The sequence below is a fragment of the Salmo trutta genome, chromosome 28, assembly GCF_901001165.1.
Source record: "Salmo trutta chromosome 28, fSalTru1.1, whole genome shotgun sequence".
Classification (NCBI taxonomy): domain Eukaryota; kingdom Metazoa; phylum Chordata; class Actinopteri; order Salmoniformes; family Salmonidae; genus Salmo; species Salmo trutta.
In genome coordinates, this window is record NC_042984.1 from 3626574 (window position 1) to 3645513 (window position 18940).

The 18940-nt window shown below is 44.2% G+C and overlaps 1 protein-coding gene across 1 annotated transcript in view; it reads left to right on the forward strand.

The window, feature by feature from the left end:
* Nucleotides 1–15619, forward strand: part of LOC115166452 (IQ motif and SEC7 domain-containing protein 2) — a 201460-nt gene extending 185841 nt beyond the window's left edge. Inside the window, exons 12-17 of the mRNA XM_029720352.1 lie at nucleotides 3104–3229; nucleotides 4430–4529; nucleotides 5217–5378; nucleotides 7274–7468; nucleotides 10609–10658; nucleotides 13468–15619. Of these exons, the coding sequence (XP_029576212.1) occupies nucleotides 3104–3229; nucleotides 4430–4529; nucleotides 5217–5378; nucleotides 7274–7468; nucleotides 10609–10658; nucleotides 13468–14817 (1983 nt within the window). The 3' untranslated portion in view covers nucleotides 14818–15619. The remainder of the gene's footprint in view (nucleotides 1–3103; nucleotides 3230–4429; nucleotides 4530–5216; nucleotides 5379–7273; nucleotides 7469–10608; nucleotides 10659–13467) is intronic.
* Nucleotides 15620–18940: the final 3321 nt, after the last annotated feature.

Below are 18940 nucleotides of genomic sequence, written 5' to 3' on the forward strand. Positions count from 1 at the left end.
ACAGCCCATATTCAATAGAAAACAGCCCATATTCAGTAGAAAACAGCCCATATTCAGTAGAAAACAGCCCATATTCAATAGAAAACAGCCCATGTTCAGTAGAAAACAGCCAATATTCAATAGAAAACAGCCCATGTTCAGTAGAAAACAGCCCATATTCAGTAGAAAACAGCCCATATTCAGTAGAAAACAGCCCATATTCAATAGAAAACAGCCCATGTTCAATAGAAAACAGCCCATATTCAATAGAAAACAGCCCATATTCAATAGAAAACAGCCCATGTTCAGTAGAAAACAGCCAATATTCAATAGAAAACAGCCCTATTCAATAGAAAACAGCCCTATTCAGTAGAAAACAGCCATATTCAGTAGAAAACAGCCCATGTTCAATAGAAAACAGCCAATATTCAGTAGAAAACAGCCAATGTTCAGTAGAAAACAGCCCTATTCAATAGAAAACAGCCCATATTCAGTAGAAAACAGCCCATGTTCAGTAGAAAACAGCCCATATTCAGTAGAAAACATCCAATATTCAGTAGAAAACAGCCCTATTGAGTAGAAAACAGCCCATATTCAGTAGAAAACAGCCCATATTCAGTAGAAAACAGCCCATGTTCAGTAGAAAACAGCCATATTCAGTAGAAAACAGCCCATGTTCAGTAGAAAACAGCCATATTCAGTAGAAAACAGCCCATATTCAATAGAAAACAGCCCATATTCAGTAGAAAACAGCCCATATTCAGTAGAAAACAGCCCATATTCAATAGAAAACAGCCCATGTTCAGTAGAAAACAGCCCATATTCAATAGAAAACAGCCCATGTTCAGTAGAAAACAGCCAATATTCAATAGAAAACAGCCCTATTCAATAGAAAACAGCCCTATTCAGTAGAAAACAGCCATATTCAGTAGAAAACAGCCCATGTTCAATAGAAAACAGCCAATATTCAGTAGAAAACAGCCAATGTTCAGTAGAATACAGCCCTATTCAATAGAAAACAGCCCATATTCAGTAGAAAACAGCCCATGTTCAGTAGAAAACAGCCCATATTCAGTAGAAAACAGCCCATATTCAGTAGAAAACAGCCCATGTTCAGTAGAAAACAGCCATATTCAGTAGAAAACAGCCCTATTCAGTAGAAAACAGCCCATATTCAGTAGAAAACAGCCCATGTTCAGTAGAAAACAGCCCATGTTCAGTAGAAAACAGCCCATGTTCAGTAGAAAACAGCCCATATTCAGTAGAAAACAGCACATATTCAATAGAAAACAGCCCATGTTCAGTAGAAAACAGCCCATATTCAGTAGAAAACAGCCCATATTCAATAGAAAACAGCCCATATTCAGTAGAAAACAGCCCATATTCAGTAGAAAACAGCCCATATTCAATAGAAAACAGCCCATGTTCAGTAGAAAACAGCCAATATTCAATAGAAAACAGCCCATGTTCAGTAGAAAACAGCCATATTCAGTAGAAAACAGCCCATATTCAGTAGAAAACAGCCCATATTCAGTAGAAAACAGCCCATGTTCAATAGAAAACAGCCCATGTTCAGTAGAAAACAGCCCATATTCAATAGAAAACAGCCCATATTCAATAGAAAACAGCCCATGTTCAGTAGAAAACAGCCAATATTCAATAGAAAACAGCCCTATTCAATAGAAAACAGCCCTATTCAGTAGAAAACAGCCATATTCAGTAGAAAACAGCCCATGTTCAATAGAAAACAGCCAATATTCAGTAGAAAACAGCCAATGTTCAGTAGAAAACAGCCCTATTCAATAGAAAACAGCCCATATTCAGTAGAAAACAGCCCATGTTCAGTAGAAAACAGCCCATATTCAGTAGAAAACATCCAATATTCAGTAGAAAACAGCCCTATTCAGTAGAAAACAGCCCATATTCAGTAGAAAACAGCCCATATTCAGTAGAAAACAGCCCATGTTCAGTAGAAAACAGCCATATTCAGTAGAAAACAGCCCATGTTCAGTAGAAAACAGCCATATTCAGTAGAAAACAGCCCATATTCAGTAGAAAACAGCCCATGTTCAGTAGAAAACAGCCATATTCAGTAGAAAACAGCCCATATTCAATAGAAAACAGCCATATTCAGTAGAAAACAGCCCATATTCAATAGAAAACAGCCCATATTCAATAGAAAACAGCCCATATTCAGTAGATAACATCCAATATTCAGTAGAAAACAGCCCTATTCAATAGAAAACAGCCCATATTCAGTAGAAAACAGCCCTATTCAGTAGAAAACAGCCCATATTCAGTAGAAAACAGCCCATATTCAGTAGAAAACAGCCCATATTCAGTAGAAAACAGCCCATGTTCAGTAGAAAACAGCCCATATTCAGTAGAAAACAGCCCATATTCAATAGAAAACAGCCCATATTCAGTAGAAAACAGCCCATGTTCAGTAGAAAACAGCCCATATTCAGTAGAAAACATCCAATATTCAGTAGAAAACAGCCCTATTCAGTAGAAAACAGCCCATATTCAGTAGAAAACAGCCCATATTCAGTAGAAAACAGCCCATGTTCAGTAGAAAACAGCCCATATTCAATAGAAAACAGCCCATATTCAGTAGAAAACAGCCAGTAAACAGCCAGTAAACAAACAGTAGAAAACAAGTAAAAGTGTTTTGACACACAATTTCAGCACCTTGTATCCTTAAAAAGTAATTTAATATTTCATAATTTTCAATAAATTAAAATGAAGTTACAAACCAACGTTCTCTAGAATGATAATCGACCTGATATACAGTATGTAAACTTTGAATGTGTATAGAGGTTCTGTCTGCCAGGATCTGTCTGCCAGGTTCTGTCAGTCAGGTTCTGTCAGTCAGGTTCTGTCTGCCAGGTTCTGTCTGCCAGGTTCTGTCTGCCAGGTTCTGTCAGTCAGGTTCTGTCTGCCAGGTTCTGTCTGTCAGGTTCTGTCTGTCAGGTTCTGTCAGTCAGGTTCTGTCTGCCAGGTTCTGTCTGCCAGGTTCTGTCTGCCAGGTTCTGTCAGTCAGGTTCTGTCTGCCAGGTTCTGTCTGCCAGGTTCTGTCTGCCAGGTTCTGTCTCTGTGAATATTAATAATAATTTGTGTGTAGGTGCTCTCGCTGCCACACCGCAGATTGGTGTGTTGCTGTCAGCTGTACGAGGTGCCTGACCCAAACAGAAGCCAGAGGACTGGAGTCCACCAGAGAGAAGTCTTCCTCTTCAATGACCTGCTTGTGGTAAGACTCACCTGTGTGCCCTGGGAGTGTTATGTCTGTACCATATAGTCTCACCAGCCTGTTCAGTGGTTTTCTTTACGGCTCTACAATATAGACTCACCTTTTAATATCTGTACCCTACAGATCTGAGTCATATACATGTCAAACATGTTCTGTTCGCCTGAGTTAGCTAAAACAATGGTCTGAGAATAGTCCTGGAATAGTATTGGAAAAGTCCTGGAATAGTCCTGGAATAGTCTCAAAATAGTCCTGGAATAGTCATGGACTATGCTCGAAATAATCCTGGAAAACTCCTGGAATAGCCCTGGAATAGCCCTGCAATAGTACTGGAATAGACCTGGAATAGACCTGGAAAAGCCCTGGAATAGACCTGGAATAGTACTGGAATAGTACTGGAATAGACCTGGAATAGTACTGGAATAGTACTGGAATAGACCTGGAATAGTACTGGAATAGACCTGGAATAGTACTGGAATAGACCTGGAATAGACCTGGAATAGACCTGGAATAGTACTGGAATAGACCTGGAATAGTACTGGAATAGACCTGGAATAGTACTGGAATAGACCTGGAATAGCCCTGGAATAGCCCTGGAATAGCCCTGGAATAGTACTGGAATAGCCCTGGAATAGCCCTGGAATAGGACTGGAATAGTACTGGAATAGTACTGGAATAGTACTGGAATAGTACTGGAATAGACCTGGAATAGTACTGGAATAGTACTGGAATAGTACTGGAATAGACCTGGAATAGTACTGGAATAGTACTGGAATAGTACTGGAATAGTACTGGAATAGACCTGGAATAGACCTGGAATAGTACTGGAATAGTACTGGAATAGACCTGGAATAGTACTGGAATAGTACTGGAATAGCCCTGGAATAGGACTGGAATAGTACTGGAATAGTACTGGAATAGACCTGGAATAGTACTGGAATAGAATTGGAATAGACCTGGAATATTCTCGTAATAGTACCAGAGTCATCACAAACACCCAGATTCCAAGCTATATCAAGCACAGTGTTTCCACGGTCACGCCCTCTAGCCTATATATCAAGCACAGTGTTTCCACGGTCACGCCCTCTGGCCTAAATCAAGCACAGTGTTTCCACGGTCACGCCCTCTAGCCTGCAGAGCATATCAGAATGGACGGGCAGGTAAACATAAAGAGACATGTCATTCCTCTTCTCTCCCCTACAGATAACCAAGATCTTCCAGAAGAAGAAGACCTCTGTAACATATAGTTTCAGACAGTCCTTCCCCCTGGTCGAGATGCAGGTCCACATGTTCCAGAACCAGTGTAAGTATCTGTGTGTATGTGACGGGTTGAGATGCAGGTTCACATGTTCCAATACTACGTCCTGATTCTCCACATCTATCTATCTATCTATCTATCTATCTATCTATCTATCTATCTATCTATCTATCTATCTATCTATCTATCTATAAATACGTCACAGTATTCATTAGTTGATCAGATCACAATAGAGGAGGTCATTTTCAATTTTCCTAAGTCCCACTTTGTGGCAACTGACCACACAACAGTAGTGATCAGGTTTAGTGTTTAGTGAATGATTTGTCCCAAATACAAGTTTAAATATTTAGGACTAACTTATTCCTTGTCACCCATTCTGAAACAAACTGCAGCTCTTCGTAAAGTCATTTCAGTCACTGTAGTAGCTGACGTGTATAGTGTTGAGTCTGCATACATAGACAAACTGGCTTTACTCAAAGCCAGTGGCATGTTGTTAGTAAAGATTGAAAAAAGTAAGGGGCCTAGACAGCTGCCCTGGGGAATTCCTGATTTTACCTGGATTTTGTTGGAGAGGCTTCCATTAAAGAACACCCTCTTGTGTTCTGTTAGACAGGTAACTATTTATCCACAATATAGCAGGGGGTGTAAAGCCATAACATACGTTTTTTCCATCAGCAGACTATGATCGATAATGTCAAAAGCTGTACAGTATGTCTCCTCTCTCCCCTGTAGACTATCCCCACGGTATCCGTCTGACGTCGGCCAATCCTGGCGGGGAGAGGAAGGTTCTGATTGTATTAAATGCTCCAAGTCAGCAGGACAGAACACGCTTTACCTCCGACCTGAGAGAGAGTATCACTGAGGTGACGGAGATGGAGAAATACAGGGTGGAGTGTGAGTAGAACTATACTTAAGCAATAAGGCCCGACGATGTGTGGTATACGGGCCAATATACCACGTCTAAGGGCTGTTTTTATGCACGACGCAACACAGAGTATTGGACGTATACCACAAACCCCCGAGGAGCCTTATTTCTATTATAAACTGGTTACCAATGTAATTAGAGCAGTAAAAATAAACGTTTTGTCATACCTGTGGTATACGGTCTGATATACCATGGCTTTCAGCCAATCAGAATTCAGAGCACAAATCACCAACTTTATAATATACTAAAAGAGACTGAGGTGCAGGAGATGGAGTAAACATGCTACGATACTAGATAGAATACTTAATTGTTCCATTGGGGAATACTAAGGGATAGTTTAATATACAAATATTGTGATAATGATATGTCTTTTAAGTAATCCCTTCACACTCTTATTCTCGACTGACTTCTTTCCCTCTCTCTCCCTCTCCATCTCTCTGCTCCCCCTCTCCATATCTCTCTCCTCTCCCTCTCCATCTCTCTGCTCCCCCTCTCCATATCTCTCTCCTCCCCCTCTACATCTCTCTGCTCCCCCTCTCCATATCTCTCTCCTCCCCCTCTCCATATCTCTCTCCTCTCCCTCTCCATCTCTCTGCTCCCCCTCTCCATATCTCTCTGCTCCCCCTCTCCATATCTCTCTCCTCTCCCTCTCCATCTCTCTGCTCCCCCTCTCCATCTCTCTCCTCTCCCTCTCCATCTCTCTCCTCCCCCTCTCCATATCTCTCCTCCCCCTCTCCATATCTCTCTCCTCCCCCTCTCCATCTCTCTCATCCCCCTCTCCATCTCTCTCCTCCCCCTCTCCATCTCTCTCCTCCCCCTCTCCATCTCTCTCCTCCCCCTCTCCATCTCTCTCCTCTCCCTCTCCATCTCTCTCCTCCCCCTCTCCATATCTCTCCTCCCCCTCTCCATATCTCTCTCCTCTCCCTCTCCATCTCTCTGCTCCCCCTCTCCATCTCTCTCCTCTCCCTCTCCATCTCTCTCCTCCCCCTCTCCATCTCTCTCCTCCCCCTCTCCATATCTCTCTCCTCCCCCTCTCCATCTCTCTCCTCCCCCTCTCCATCTCTCTCCTCCCCCTCTCCATCTCTCTCCTCCCCCTCTCCATCTCTCTCTCCTCCCCCTCTCCATCTCTCTCCTCCCCCTCTCCATCTCTCTCCTCCCCCTCTCCATCTCTCTCTCCTCCCCCTCTCCATATCTCTCTCCTCCCCCTCTCCATCTCTCTCCTCCCCCTCTCCATATCTCTCTCCTCCCCCTCTCCATCTCTCTCCTCCCCCTCTCCATCTCTCTGCTCTCCCTCTCCATATCTCTCTCCTCCCCCTCTCCATATCTCTCTCCTCCCCCTCTCCATATCTCTCTCCTCCCCCTCTCCATATCTCTCCTCCCCTCTCCATATCTCTCCTCCCCCTCTCCATATCTCTCTCCTCCCCCTCTCCATCTCTCTCCTCCCCCTCTCCATCTCTCTCCTCCCCCTCTCCATCTCTCTCCTCCCCCTCTCCATCTCTCTCCTCCCCCTCTCCATCTCTCTCCTCCCCCTCTCCATATCTCTCTCCTCCCCCTCTCCATCTCTCTCCTCCCCCTCTCCATATCTCTCTCCTCCCCCTCTCCATCTCTCTCCTCCCCCTCTCCATATCTCTCTCCTCCCCCTCTCCATATCTCTCTCCTCCCCCTCTCCATATCTCTCCTCCCCCTCTCCATCTCTCCTCCCCCTCTCCATCTCTCTCCTCCCCCTCTCCATCTCTCTCTCCTCCCCCTCTCCATATCTCTCTCCTCCCCCTCTCCATCTCTCTCTCCTCCCCCTCTCCATCTCTCTCCTCCCCCTCTCCATCTCTCTCCTCCCCCTCTCCATATCTCTCCTCCCCCTCTACAGCGGAGCTGGAGAAGCAGAAAGGGGTGGTGAGACCTGTTGTGGGCGGGGCTGGTGGTGGTGGTCTGGGCGGTGGTTTGAAGGGCGAGGCGGTGAATGGCACTCTGGGTCGACCCAGTCTGGATGACAGCTATGCTTCCGCAGACGGACTCAAACGTACCGCGCTCAGCTCATCACTGAGAGACCTATCAGACACAGGTACACACACACTGATTTTGCCTCATCCGTTGGACAGACACACTGGTCAGTAAACAACCCTATTTATACAGTCACTGAGACAACCTTATGAGATGCTTTTCAGAAAATATACACAAACTTTTCAATTACTCATTTATTTTAACACCACCATGCTTCACTGTGGGGATGGGGTTCTCGAGGTGATGAGAGGTGTTGGGTTTTTGCCAGACATAGTGTTTTCCTTGATGGGCAAAAAGCTCAATTTTAGTCTCATCTGACCAGAGTACCTTCTTCCATATGTTTGGGAAGTCTCCCACATGCCTTTTGGCAAACACCAAATGTGTTTGCTTATTTTTTTCTAATAGCAACGGCTTTTTTATGGCCACTCTTCCATAAAGCCCAGCTCTCTGGAGTGTACGGCTTAAAGTGGTCCTATGGACAGATACTCTAATCTCCACTGTGAAGCTTTGCAGCTCCTTCAGGGTTATTTCTTTGGTCTCTTTGTTGCCTCTCTGTTTAATGCCGTCCTTGCCTGGTCCGTGAGTTTTGGTTGTCGGCCCTCTCTTGGCAGGTTTGTTGTGGTGCCATATTCTTTCCATTTTTAAAATAATGGATTTAATGGTGCTCCGTGGAATGTTCAAAGTTTCTGATATTTTTTTATAACCCAACCCTGATCTGTACTTCTCCACAACATTGTCCCCTCCTTGGACTTCATGGTGCCGCTTGCTTGGTGGTGCCCCTTGCTTAATGGTGTTGCAGGCTCTGGGGCCTTTCAGAACAGGTGTATATACACTGAGATCATGTGACAGATCATGTGACACACAGGTGGACTTTATTTAACAAATTATGTGACTTCTGAAGGTAATTAGTTGCACCAGATCTTATTTAGGGGCTTCATAGCAAAGGGGTGAATACATACAGTTGAAGTAGGAAGTTTACATACACTTAGGATGGAGTCATTAAAACTCGTTTTTCAACCACTCCACAAATTTCTTGTTAACAAACTATAGTTTTGGCAAGTCGGTTAGGACATCTAATTTGTGCATGAAACAAGTAATTTTTCCAACAGTTGTTTACAGACAGATTATTTCACTAATAATTCACAGTATCACAATTCCTGTAGGTCTGAAGTTTGCATACACTAAGTTGACTGTGCCTTTAAACAGCTTGGAAAATTCCAGAAAATTATGTAATGGCTTTAGAAGCGTCTGATGTATGCATTCACTGCTGTAAGTCGCTCTGGATAAGAGCGTCTGCTAAATGACTAACATGTAACATGTTGAGTCAATTGGAGGTGTACCTGTGGATGTATTTCAAGGCCTACCTTCAAACTCAGTGCCTCTTTGCAAGACATCATGGGAAAATCAAAAGAAATCAGCCAAGACCTCAGAAAAACATTGTAGACCTCCACAAGTCTGTTTCATCCTTGGGAGCAATTTCCAAACGCCTGAAGGTACCACGTTCATCTGCACAAACTGTAGTACGCAAGTATAAACACCATGGGACCACGCAGCTCTCATACCGCACTTGACGGAGACGTGTTCTGTCTCCTAGAGATGAATGTACTTTGGTGTAAAAGGTGCTAATCAATCCCAGAACAACAGCAAAGGACCTTGTGAAGATGCTGGAGGAAACAGGTACAGAAGTATCTATATCCATAGTTAAACGAGTCCTATATTGACATAACCTGATAGGCCACTCAGCAAGGAAGAAGCCACTGCTCCAAAACCGCCATAAAAAAGCCAGACTACGGTTTGCAACTGCACATGGGGACAAAGATCATACTTTTTGGAGAAATGTCCTCTGGTGTGATGAAACAAAAATAGAACTGTTTGGCCATAATGACCATCGTTATGTTTGGAGGAAAAAGGGGGATGCTTGCAAGCCGAAGAACACCATCCCAACCGTGAAGCACGGGGGTGGCAACATCATGTTGTGGGGGTGCTTTGCTGCAGGAGGGACTGGTCCACTTCACAAAATAGATGGCATCATGAGGAAAGAAAATTATGTGGATATATTGAAGCAACATCTCAAGACATCAGTCAGGAAGTTAAAGCTTGGTTGCAAATGGGTCTTCCAAATGAACAATGACCCCAAGCATACTTCCAAAGTTGTGGCAAAATGACTTAAGGACAACAAAGTCAAGGTATTGGAGTGGCCATCACAAAGCCCTGACCTCAATCCTATAGCAAATTTGTGGGCAGAACTGAAAAAGTGTGTGTGAGCAAGGAGGCCTACAAACCTGTCTCAGTTACACAAGCTCTGTCAGGAGGAATGGGCCAAAATTCACCCAACTTATTGTGGGAAGCTTGTGGAAGGCTACCTGAAACGTTTGACCCAAGTTAAACCATTTAAAGGAAATGCTACCAAATACTAATTGAGTGTATGTAAACTTCTGACCCACTGGGAATGTGATGAAAGAAATACAAGCTGAAATAAATCATTCTCTCTACTATTTTTCTGACATTTCACATTCTTAAAATAAAGTGGTGATCCTAACTGACCTAAAACAGGGAATTTTTAGTAGGATTAAATGTCAGGAATAGTTAAAAACTGAGTTTAAATGTATTTGGCTAAGGTGTATGTAAACTTCCAACTGTATGCACGCCCCACATTTACGGGGGTTATTTTTTTCATTTCACTCCACCAATTTGGACTATTTTGCGTATGTCCATTACATGAAATTCAAATAAAAATTAATTTAAATTACAGGTTGTAATGCAACCAAATACAAAAAAACGGAGAGGGGATGAATATTTTGGCAAGGGACTGTAAAATATTGAATAGCTAATTTGTCACATTGTGAAGATATTTTGGAGAACAAACCTGTCAGATTCTTCAGTTTGAAACAGTCATTCAGCAAGTGCAGAACCAAGGCCTGCTGTGCTGTGAGGGTTAATTATAGAACAGATCGTGATCAGGGCGAGAGAGAGAAACAGAGAGAGACAGAGAGAGAGACAAAGAGAGACAAAGAGAGAGAGAGAGACCCAGAACACTCAGGAGCTGTTTAATGTGTGGTGCTTTGTCTCTACCTGCTGTCCAACAGGAGTACTGTAGTTTAGAGAGAAATAGTTCCCACTGATACAGAAACAACACGGCCCTTGCCGGTCAGCTACATGATACAGCAAAATATGACTTTTCTTATTCCTTGCTGGGTGCAGGGAAGCGGGGCCGCCGGAACAGTGTTGGCTCCTTGGACAGTACCATGGAAGTAAGTCTGGTATAGACGGGGAGGGGGGGAGACGGACGGATTGCTCTCATACCCCCCTTTTCCCAAACTATAATCTACTTCATTAAATGGCATGATGCTTCTGGATGTTTCTCAATACCCTGCATGGTACTATTCACGACTGGTTGATATCGTTGTGGATTGAAATGGCCTAACATGCATGTGATTGCCTCGCCAGTTGCTGGTAGGATTGCACTAAAATTGAATTCCAATAAACTCACAGTGTTGGGGAAGCTACTCTGAAAATGTAGTTGGCCAAGCTACCAATTACTTATACAGTGGAAGAAGTTGAGCTACACTAATAGCCTCCCTTAAGAATTTACTAATTAATTATTAATAATGAACTAATTTACTATTAACTAAAGTTAATATCTAAATTTGAAATGTTAGAGACCACAAAATTCAAGAACAGATGACTCTATAGTAAGATGTTAACAAAATGTGTGATGTGGCCTATTAAACACAACAACTATGTTTCAAATGAGAATTAGGCACATCTAATGCAGAAAATGAAAAGAATTCTTGCCTATTTCACCCATACTTAATTTTACTTTTGCAAAAACAGTAGTGTGTAGTTCCAGTAGTTAGCTACACCGCTACATGGTAAAACAGTAGTGTGTAGTTCCAGTAGTTAGCTACACCGCTACATGGTAAAACAGTAGTGTGTAGTTCCAGTAGTTAGCTACACCGCTACATGGTAAAACAGTAGTGTTTAGTTCCAGTAGTTAGCTACACCGCTACATGGTAAAACAGTAGTGTGTAGTTCCAGTAGTTAGCTACACCACTACATGGTTAAACAGTAGTGTGTAGTTCCAGTAGTTAGCTATACCGCTACATGGTAAAACAGTAGTGATAGGTTAAACAGTAGTGTGTAGTTCCAGTAGTTAGCTACACCGCTACATGGTTAAACAGTAGTGTGTAGTTCCAGTAGCTAGCTACACCGCTACATGGTAAAACAGTAGTGTGTAGTTCCAGTAGTTAGCTACACCACTACATGGTTAAACAGTAGTGTGTAGTTCCAGTAGTTAGCTACACCGCTACATGGTAAAACAGTAGTGTGTAGTTAGCAACACCGCTACATGGTAAAACAGTAGTGTGTAGTTCCAGTAGTTAGCTACACCGCTACATGGTTAAAGAGTAGTGTGTAGTTAGCAACACCGCTACATGGTAAAACAGTAGTGTGTAGTTCCAGTAGTTAGCTACACCGCTACATGGTTAAAGAGTAGTGTGTAGTTTGCAACACCGCTACATGGTAAAACAGTAGTGTGTAGTTCCAGTAGTTAGCTACACCGCTACATGGTTAAAGAGTAGTGTGTAGTTAGCAACACCGCTACATGGTAAAACAGTAGTGTGTAGTTCCAGTAGTTAGCTCCACCGCTACATGGTAAAACAGTAGTGTTAGGTTAAACAGTAGTGTGTAGTTCCAGTAGTTAGCTACACCGCTACATGGTTAAACAGTAGTGTGTAGTTCTAGTAGTTAGCAACACCGCTACATGGTTAAACAGTAATGTGTAGTTCCAGTAGTTAGCAACACCGCTACATGGTAAAACAGTAGTGTGTAGTTCCAGTAGTTAGCCACACCGCTACATGGTAAAACAGTAGTGTGTAGTTCTAGTAGTTAGCAACACCGCTACCTGGTAAAACAGTAGTGTGTAGTTCCAGTAGCTAGCTACACCGCTACATGGTTAAACAGTAGTGTGTAGTTCCAGTAGCTAGCTACACCGCTACATGGCTAATCCCTGCCTTGATTTGAATTTAGTTCAACTACCACCAAGCTACTGCAAAATGTAGTTAAATTACAAGTTGAACTATATGTTGTTCACTACTCCCCAACACTGTAAACTCATTGATGTAAAGTTGTCTGTTTTTATGTTTCCTAACAGGCTGTGCATGGAACATGTTATGATAATTGCATGTGAATTTTGTTATTTAACACCTGTCATCAATGTCTGTATGTGTGTGATCTATCTACATAATGATCAAATACAAACTTTACTGACTCTCCTATCTTCTCTCTCCTCGTCTCTTCTCTCCTCTTTTCCTGTCTTCTCCCCTCCTCCCTCTTCTCTGTATCATCCCTCCTCTCCTCTCCTCTCTCCCTCCTCCCCTCTGTCTCCCCCTCTCCAACTCCCTCTTCCCCTCTGTCTCTTCCTCTCTCCCTCCTCCCCTCTGTCTCCCCCTCTCCAACTCCCTCTTCCCCTCTGTCTCTTCCTCTCTCCCTCCTCCCCTCTGTCTCCCCCTCTCTAACTCCCTCTTCCCCTCTGTCTCCCCCTCTCCAACTCCCTCTTCCCCTCTGTCTCCCCCTCTCCAACTCCCTCTTCCCCTCTGTCTCCCCCTCTCCAACTCCCTCTTCCCCTCTGTCTCCTCCTTCACTCTCCCTTTCCCCCCTCTGTCTCTTCCTCTCCTCTCTCCCTCTTCCCTTCTGTCTTGTCTCTCCTCCCTCTACCCTTCTGTCTCCTTCTCTCCTCCTCCCTCTTCCCCTCTGTCTCCTATCTCCTCTCTCCAACCTCCCCTCTGTCTCCTTCTCTCCTATCTCCAACCTCCCCTCTGGCTCCTCTCTCCTCTCTCCCTCTTCCCCTCTGTCTCCTCCTCCACTCTCCTTTTTCCCCTCTGTCTCCTATCTCCTCTCTCCAACCTCCCCTCTGTCTCCTTCTCTCCTCTCTCCCCCTTCCCCTCTGGCTCCTCTCTCCTCTCCTCCGTTTCCTCTTTCCTCCTCCCTCTTCCCCTCCTCTCCTTCTCTCCTCCTCCCTCTTCCTCTCTCCTCCTCCCTCTTCGCCTCCTCTCTTTTCAGGGCTCCATCATTAACAGTCCCAGACCTCACCAACACCCAGACATGGCTGGTGGTGTAATGCCACCCGGCAGCTATGACATCCAAGACTACCGGCCTCACCGCCCCATCCTGAGCCCCGGAACGGGGGTGGGGGGTGGGCCGGGGCTAAATCATCACACCGCTACTGGGACGACGGCACTGGTTCCCAGCAGCGGAGACCGAGGGGGGACGGGAGCCCCGGGGAACGGGTCTGGAGGGGTAGGGGGCAGTGGAGGTTCCTTCCTGGGTTCCCTGTTCGGGAGCAAACGCTCCAGCACCAAGCCCCCTGGACCTCTCCTCCCTCTCCTACCACCTGGGCTGCCACACTACCCTGCACCTGTCCCCCCGCCCACCACCGGCGGCCCACCCCCACACTCCCCCTCCTCCCTCACCCACTCCGACGCAGGAGGGCCCTCCAAAATCCAGGCCCTGCACGCCCAATATTGCTACAACAGTACCGCAGGGCAGCAGCCTCCTCCGCCCTACCACCACCACCACCGCTACCACGCCCAGACAGGGCCCGCTCCCAGCCAGCCCTCCTCCACCGCCCATGGGGCCCCTGGGCCTCATATCCTCCACAGGGGCCCCATGGTAGGGGTCCCCAAGAGGCCGGACCCCGGTCCCGCTCCCTCCCACCCCCAGCTCCAACAGCTGTCCCAGGTTCAGCTGGCCCAGCTGCAGCAGCATGGTGTACAGTGTGTACAGGGTCACGGAGGATGCTATACCAACATGGGGGTTTCTATGGGGGTAGGCTGCCCCACTCCGCCTCTTTCACCTCACCCCCCTCGCTCCCCGGGGCCCGCACCCCTTACCCTCTACCACACATACTCCACACACGGTCGGGGAGGAGGAGGAGGAGGCGCCAAGCTCCCTCTTACTCTCTCACACTCGCAACCCCACCCTCACGCCCACACCCACGCCCCTCATCGTACCGCTCTTACCCACAACCACAGCCCCCATCCCGGCTTGTCACTCAGCCCCCATCCCGCACAACACCCCAAGCACCAGACTCACTTCATCTTCGCTGCCCCGCCGCCCCAGACCCCCATCGCCCGGCACATCCCCCAGTCTGCCGCTCACGGTCAATACCACCCTCAATACCCCCCGCTCTCCTCCATACCACCTCCCCCTTCACACTCCCCTTTACCCCCCCCTTCCTCCCCAAATACCCCACTTACCCCTATCTCCCCTTACGCCCACCCCCTCCAGCAGCAGCCCGCCCAGCACCAGGGAGGGCAGCAGGGTTCTGGCGGGGGCAGCAGCAGCACGGGGACGGGCAGCACCACCAGCTCCAAGTCCAAGCCTATCAACCGCATCAGCACGGTGGTGTGAGTGTCAGGAGACGCAACAACAAACCTCCCAGACACCAGGGGACACCGCTCGTCAAACTGAGGTCGACAGACCAGAACAACTACAGGTTTAAGAGTGGCCATGCCCAGATCATCCAATATGGCCGCCGGCGCTCTGGGAGAGGCAGGAGGCGATACTTGCTCAGGCTGTGTTACTTCCATCTCCGGTTCCCTCACAAATTCACATTCAGGTAGAGAGGAAGACATGAATCGTGAGGGGAAGGATATAACCTTCTTAACTGTTAGGCCAAGAGGAAATTCCCCCTCTTTGGGCCACTGGTCACTGGCCTGAAGTCACAGGCAGGGCTACATTATCACGAGACCATGAGCCTCATGTCTTCTACACTGACACACTGAAGAGAGAGAGAGAGGATGACTAGTCAGCTGTTAGAAGAGAGAGAGGAAGACACTGACACACAGAAACTCCACAGACCGATCTGCATGAAGATATTCACATACAATACCGATGTTGATGAGGATGTGACGCTTCTGTGTCTCTGTGGGGGGGGGGGGGCATGTTCTGCATGACCTCATCAATGACCTCATGTTGCCAGAGGAGGAGAATATGATGACAAATGGTGCCAAACCTGGTGAACCAGGAAGTGGACTGGAAGTGGATTGGTGAATCAGGAAGTGACATGGCCAGTGTCTGCCTTCTAACATCTTAAATCTCCATGTTGTTGTTCTTGTTGTTGTTGTTGTTGTTGTTGTGTAATAAAACAGACATGCGTACTTTCAGTCTGGTCTCATAGACTAGACGTAATAAATTAAGCGTATATCCGGGACACTCAAGTTAGTATGATATGTTATGTTTGGTATGGTTACATAAGACAGAAGGTTACATAAGACAAAAAACGAAATGAGGGTAATTGGTCAGGTGGATCGGTGGGCGTATATATAACGCAAACGTGTAGCAACACCAAGGTTGCGTGTTCGAATCTTATCACGGACAACTTCATTATTTTAGCAAATTAGCTACTTTTCAACTACTTAGCATGTTAGCTAACCCTAACCTTAACCCTAACCCTTAAACCCTTAACCTTTATTAACCTTAACCTTAACCCTAACCCTTAAACCCTTAACCTTTATTAACCTTAACCCTAACCCTTAAACCCTTAACCTTTATTAACCTTAACCTTAACCCTAACCCTTAAACCCTTAACCTTTATTAACCTTAACCTTAACCCTAACCCTTAACCCTTAACCTTTATTAACCCTTAACCTTAACCCTTACCTTAATAAAGGGAAATGTCAAAATTGTTCAACTTCATATTCATCATCTCCAGCACCACCAACATATGACAAATTTACACATTTCTATGTTTTGTAGTAAAGAAAAAGTGTTTCCAATGGCATCATCGGTGTGCATCGTGTGATTTTAACCAATTATGAGTTGGCATTGCCTACTAATTGTCCTCTAATTGGTTGATGATGTCATTAGAAACACATTTCTTCCTCTGTCTTTTTCACTACAAAACATAGAAACGTGTCATTATTACATATGTTGATGTTGTGATGGTGCTGGAGATGTCCCTTTAACCCTAACCCTTAGCCTAGCTAACATTAGCCACCTAGCTAAAGTTAGCCACAACAAATAGGAATTCGCAACATATCATACCTTTAGCAAATTCTTTACATATTGTACATTTGCAAATTCACAACATATTGTACGTTTTTTTTGCATCTTCACAAACTATCATGGAAATTGTAATAAATACCATATGACACGTAATATATTATACTAAATGGAGTGTCTCAGATTCACGTACAGAATAATATGAAATACTCTGAGACCAGGTTGGTACTCACACTGGTTGAGATCAAGATCACAGGTTGAGTCGAATGCAGGTGTATTTTAAACAACTAATGTTTGGTTACCAATGAAACAAAGTGGCAAAATGAAGAGAAACGCAACATGTGCAGAAAGGTGTAAGAATTTAGAAAAACATTTTTGTAAAGATATTTTGAAGAAGATTTTGTAAAGAGTAAGGCTCGAGACGTGTGTGAAAAGACAACCAGTGTGTTACTTGTTGACACAAGTGTGAATATAGCCAGCAGGGTTACTAACACACACACATACATATATATATATATATATACACATAGCAGTGCATGTGAAACACTAGCATCATTCCAGTTACGTACCGATGTAAACATTTGATGGACAGATTTGTTTTTCCTTCTGTTCCCCGCTGCGTTGGTTGAACCTGCAAGGCCAGAGTGACGTCTACAGTTCCAGCATCATACTATTAAGCCGGGGTTAAATCCGATCTTGCTTTGCCGGCAATGTTCTCTCGTTCGCTAAGACTGCATTAACAGTAAACCGCATTGGTCGGCTCAATCGGAAATTACCTTTAAATGGCGTTTAGCCACCTTTTAAAGGACGCTTAGCAACCTTTAAAGGACGCTTAGCAACCTTTAAATGGTCGAAGGGATTGAATCCTGGCCTAGGTACACTGGTTAGTAGCTGGAGTGTCACGTCATAAACCTTCCCCAATAAAGTTGTACTTTATAAACACTTCTCAATTAGTGTTACTTCATAAAACCTCCCCAATCACTCGGGACATGACAAAAGGTGAAATGACCAGTAGAACTATCAAATATCTGTGAAGTATTTTCTTTGAATATTACTTTCGTACAGTGGAATAAGCCAACCATACCAGTCTACAATCTGAATTAATATACCTTGGGGCTTTTTTTCCCCACACAACAGTTTTAATAAATTGTATTGGAAGTTTGTGAATAACTACTATCCACGATCATTAGACTTTAATGTAAATGACTATATTCTTATATACATTTGATTGTACTTAAAACATGTGCAGTGCAATTTGTCCTTGGTATAAGAATATTACGTTTCCACACTGACAATTAGCAATTGACATGGAATAACACATAAGTCGCCGTTTATGTATAGACTGTAGTTTTCACAAAAAAAATGCAATTAAGTCAGAATATGTGTAAAGTATATTACTGTAAAATACTGTCAAAACAATCATTATTCATGCATTAGCTCCCTCAATACTTTCACTAATTCTATAAAAACTACTGTTAGTCAATGAAAATGTAACATTTTACACTTTATTTTATTTCATTTCCACTAACTGCTATGATTACTATATATTTTTTTACAATGCACCCAAGAAAATCTAGAAAATGTTTTCCTTCTCAATATATATTGGTATTTTAACTAACACTTTCTGTTTAATGTATAAAACTGGCTGCTTATAAATATCTATTTTTGGATGGAGAAAAACAAATATAAAAAAAACAGTATGTCCACAGGTCCTCCTCTTAGACAGAGGTCATACTTGAGAAGAACAGGTTCCTCCTCTTAGACAGAGGTCATACTTGAGAAGAACAGGTTCTCCTCTTAGACAGAGGTCATACTTGAGAAGAACAGGTCCTCCTCTTAGACAGAGATCATACTTGAGAAGAACAGGACCTGTAGAACTCTTAGACAGAGGTCATACTTGAGAAGAACAGGTCCTCCTCTTAGACAGAGGTCATACTTGAGAAGAACAGGTCCTCCTCTTAGACAGAGATCATACTTGAGAAGAACAGGTTCCTCCTCTTAGACAGATATCATACTTGAGAAGAACAGGCCCTCCTCTTAGACAGATTTCATACTTGAGAAGAACAGGTCCGCCTCTTAGACAGCGATCATACATGAGAAGAACAGGTTCTCCTCTTAGACAGATATCATACTTGAGAAGAACAGGTCCCCCTCTTAGACAGAGGTCATACTTGAGAAGAACAGGTTCCTCCTCTTAGACAGATATCATACTTGAGAAGGTTTTCGTGGTTGAATTGTTAGGATTATCTACGACGACGATGAAGATTCCTACTGATGCTACTATTGCTATTGTTGGTACCGTTAACTATTGTTTAGTGCTAGTGTGTTTTTGATTTTTTATATATATATATATATATATATATATATATTGTGTTTTAAGATGCGATTGTTTATTTGGTTGGTCAGGTAACCAATGGAACTTCTGGGCCATGTTCAGTTGCCAAAACGTTATTGAATGTCGCAGATAGAAATGCCATTCATAGAGCCGCCATGATGCCTTATTCCACACACACTATCAGAGAGGCATGTC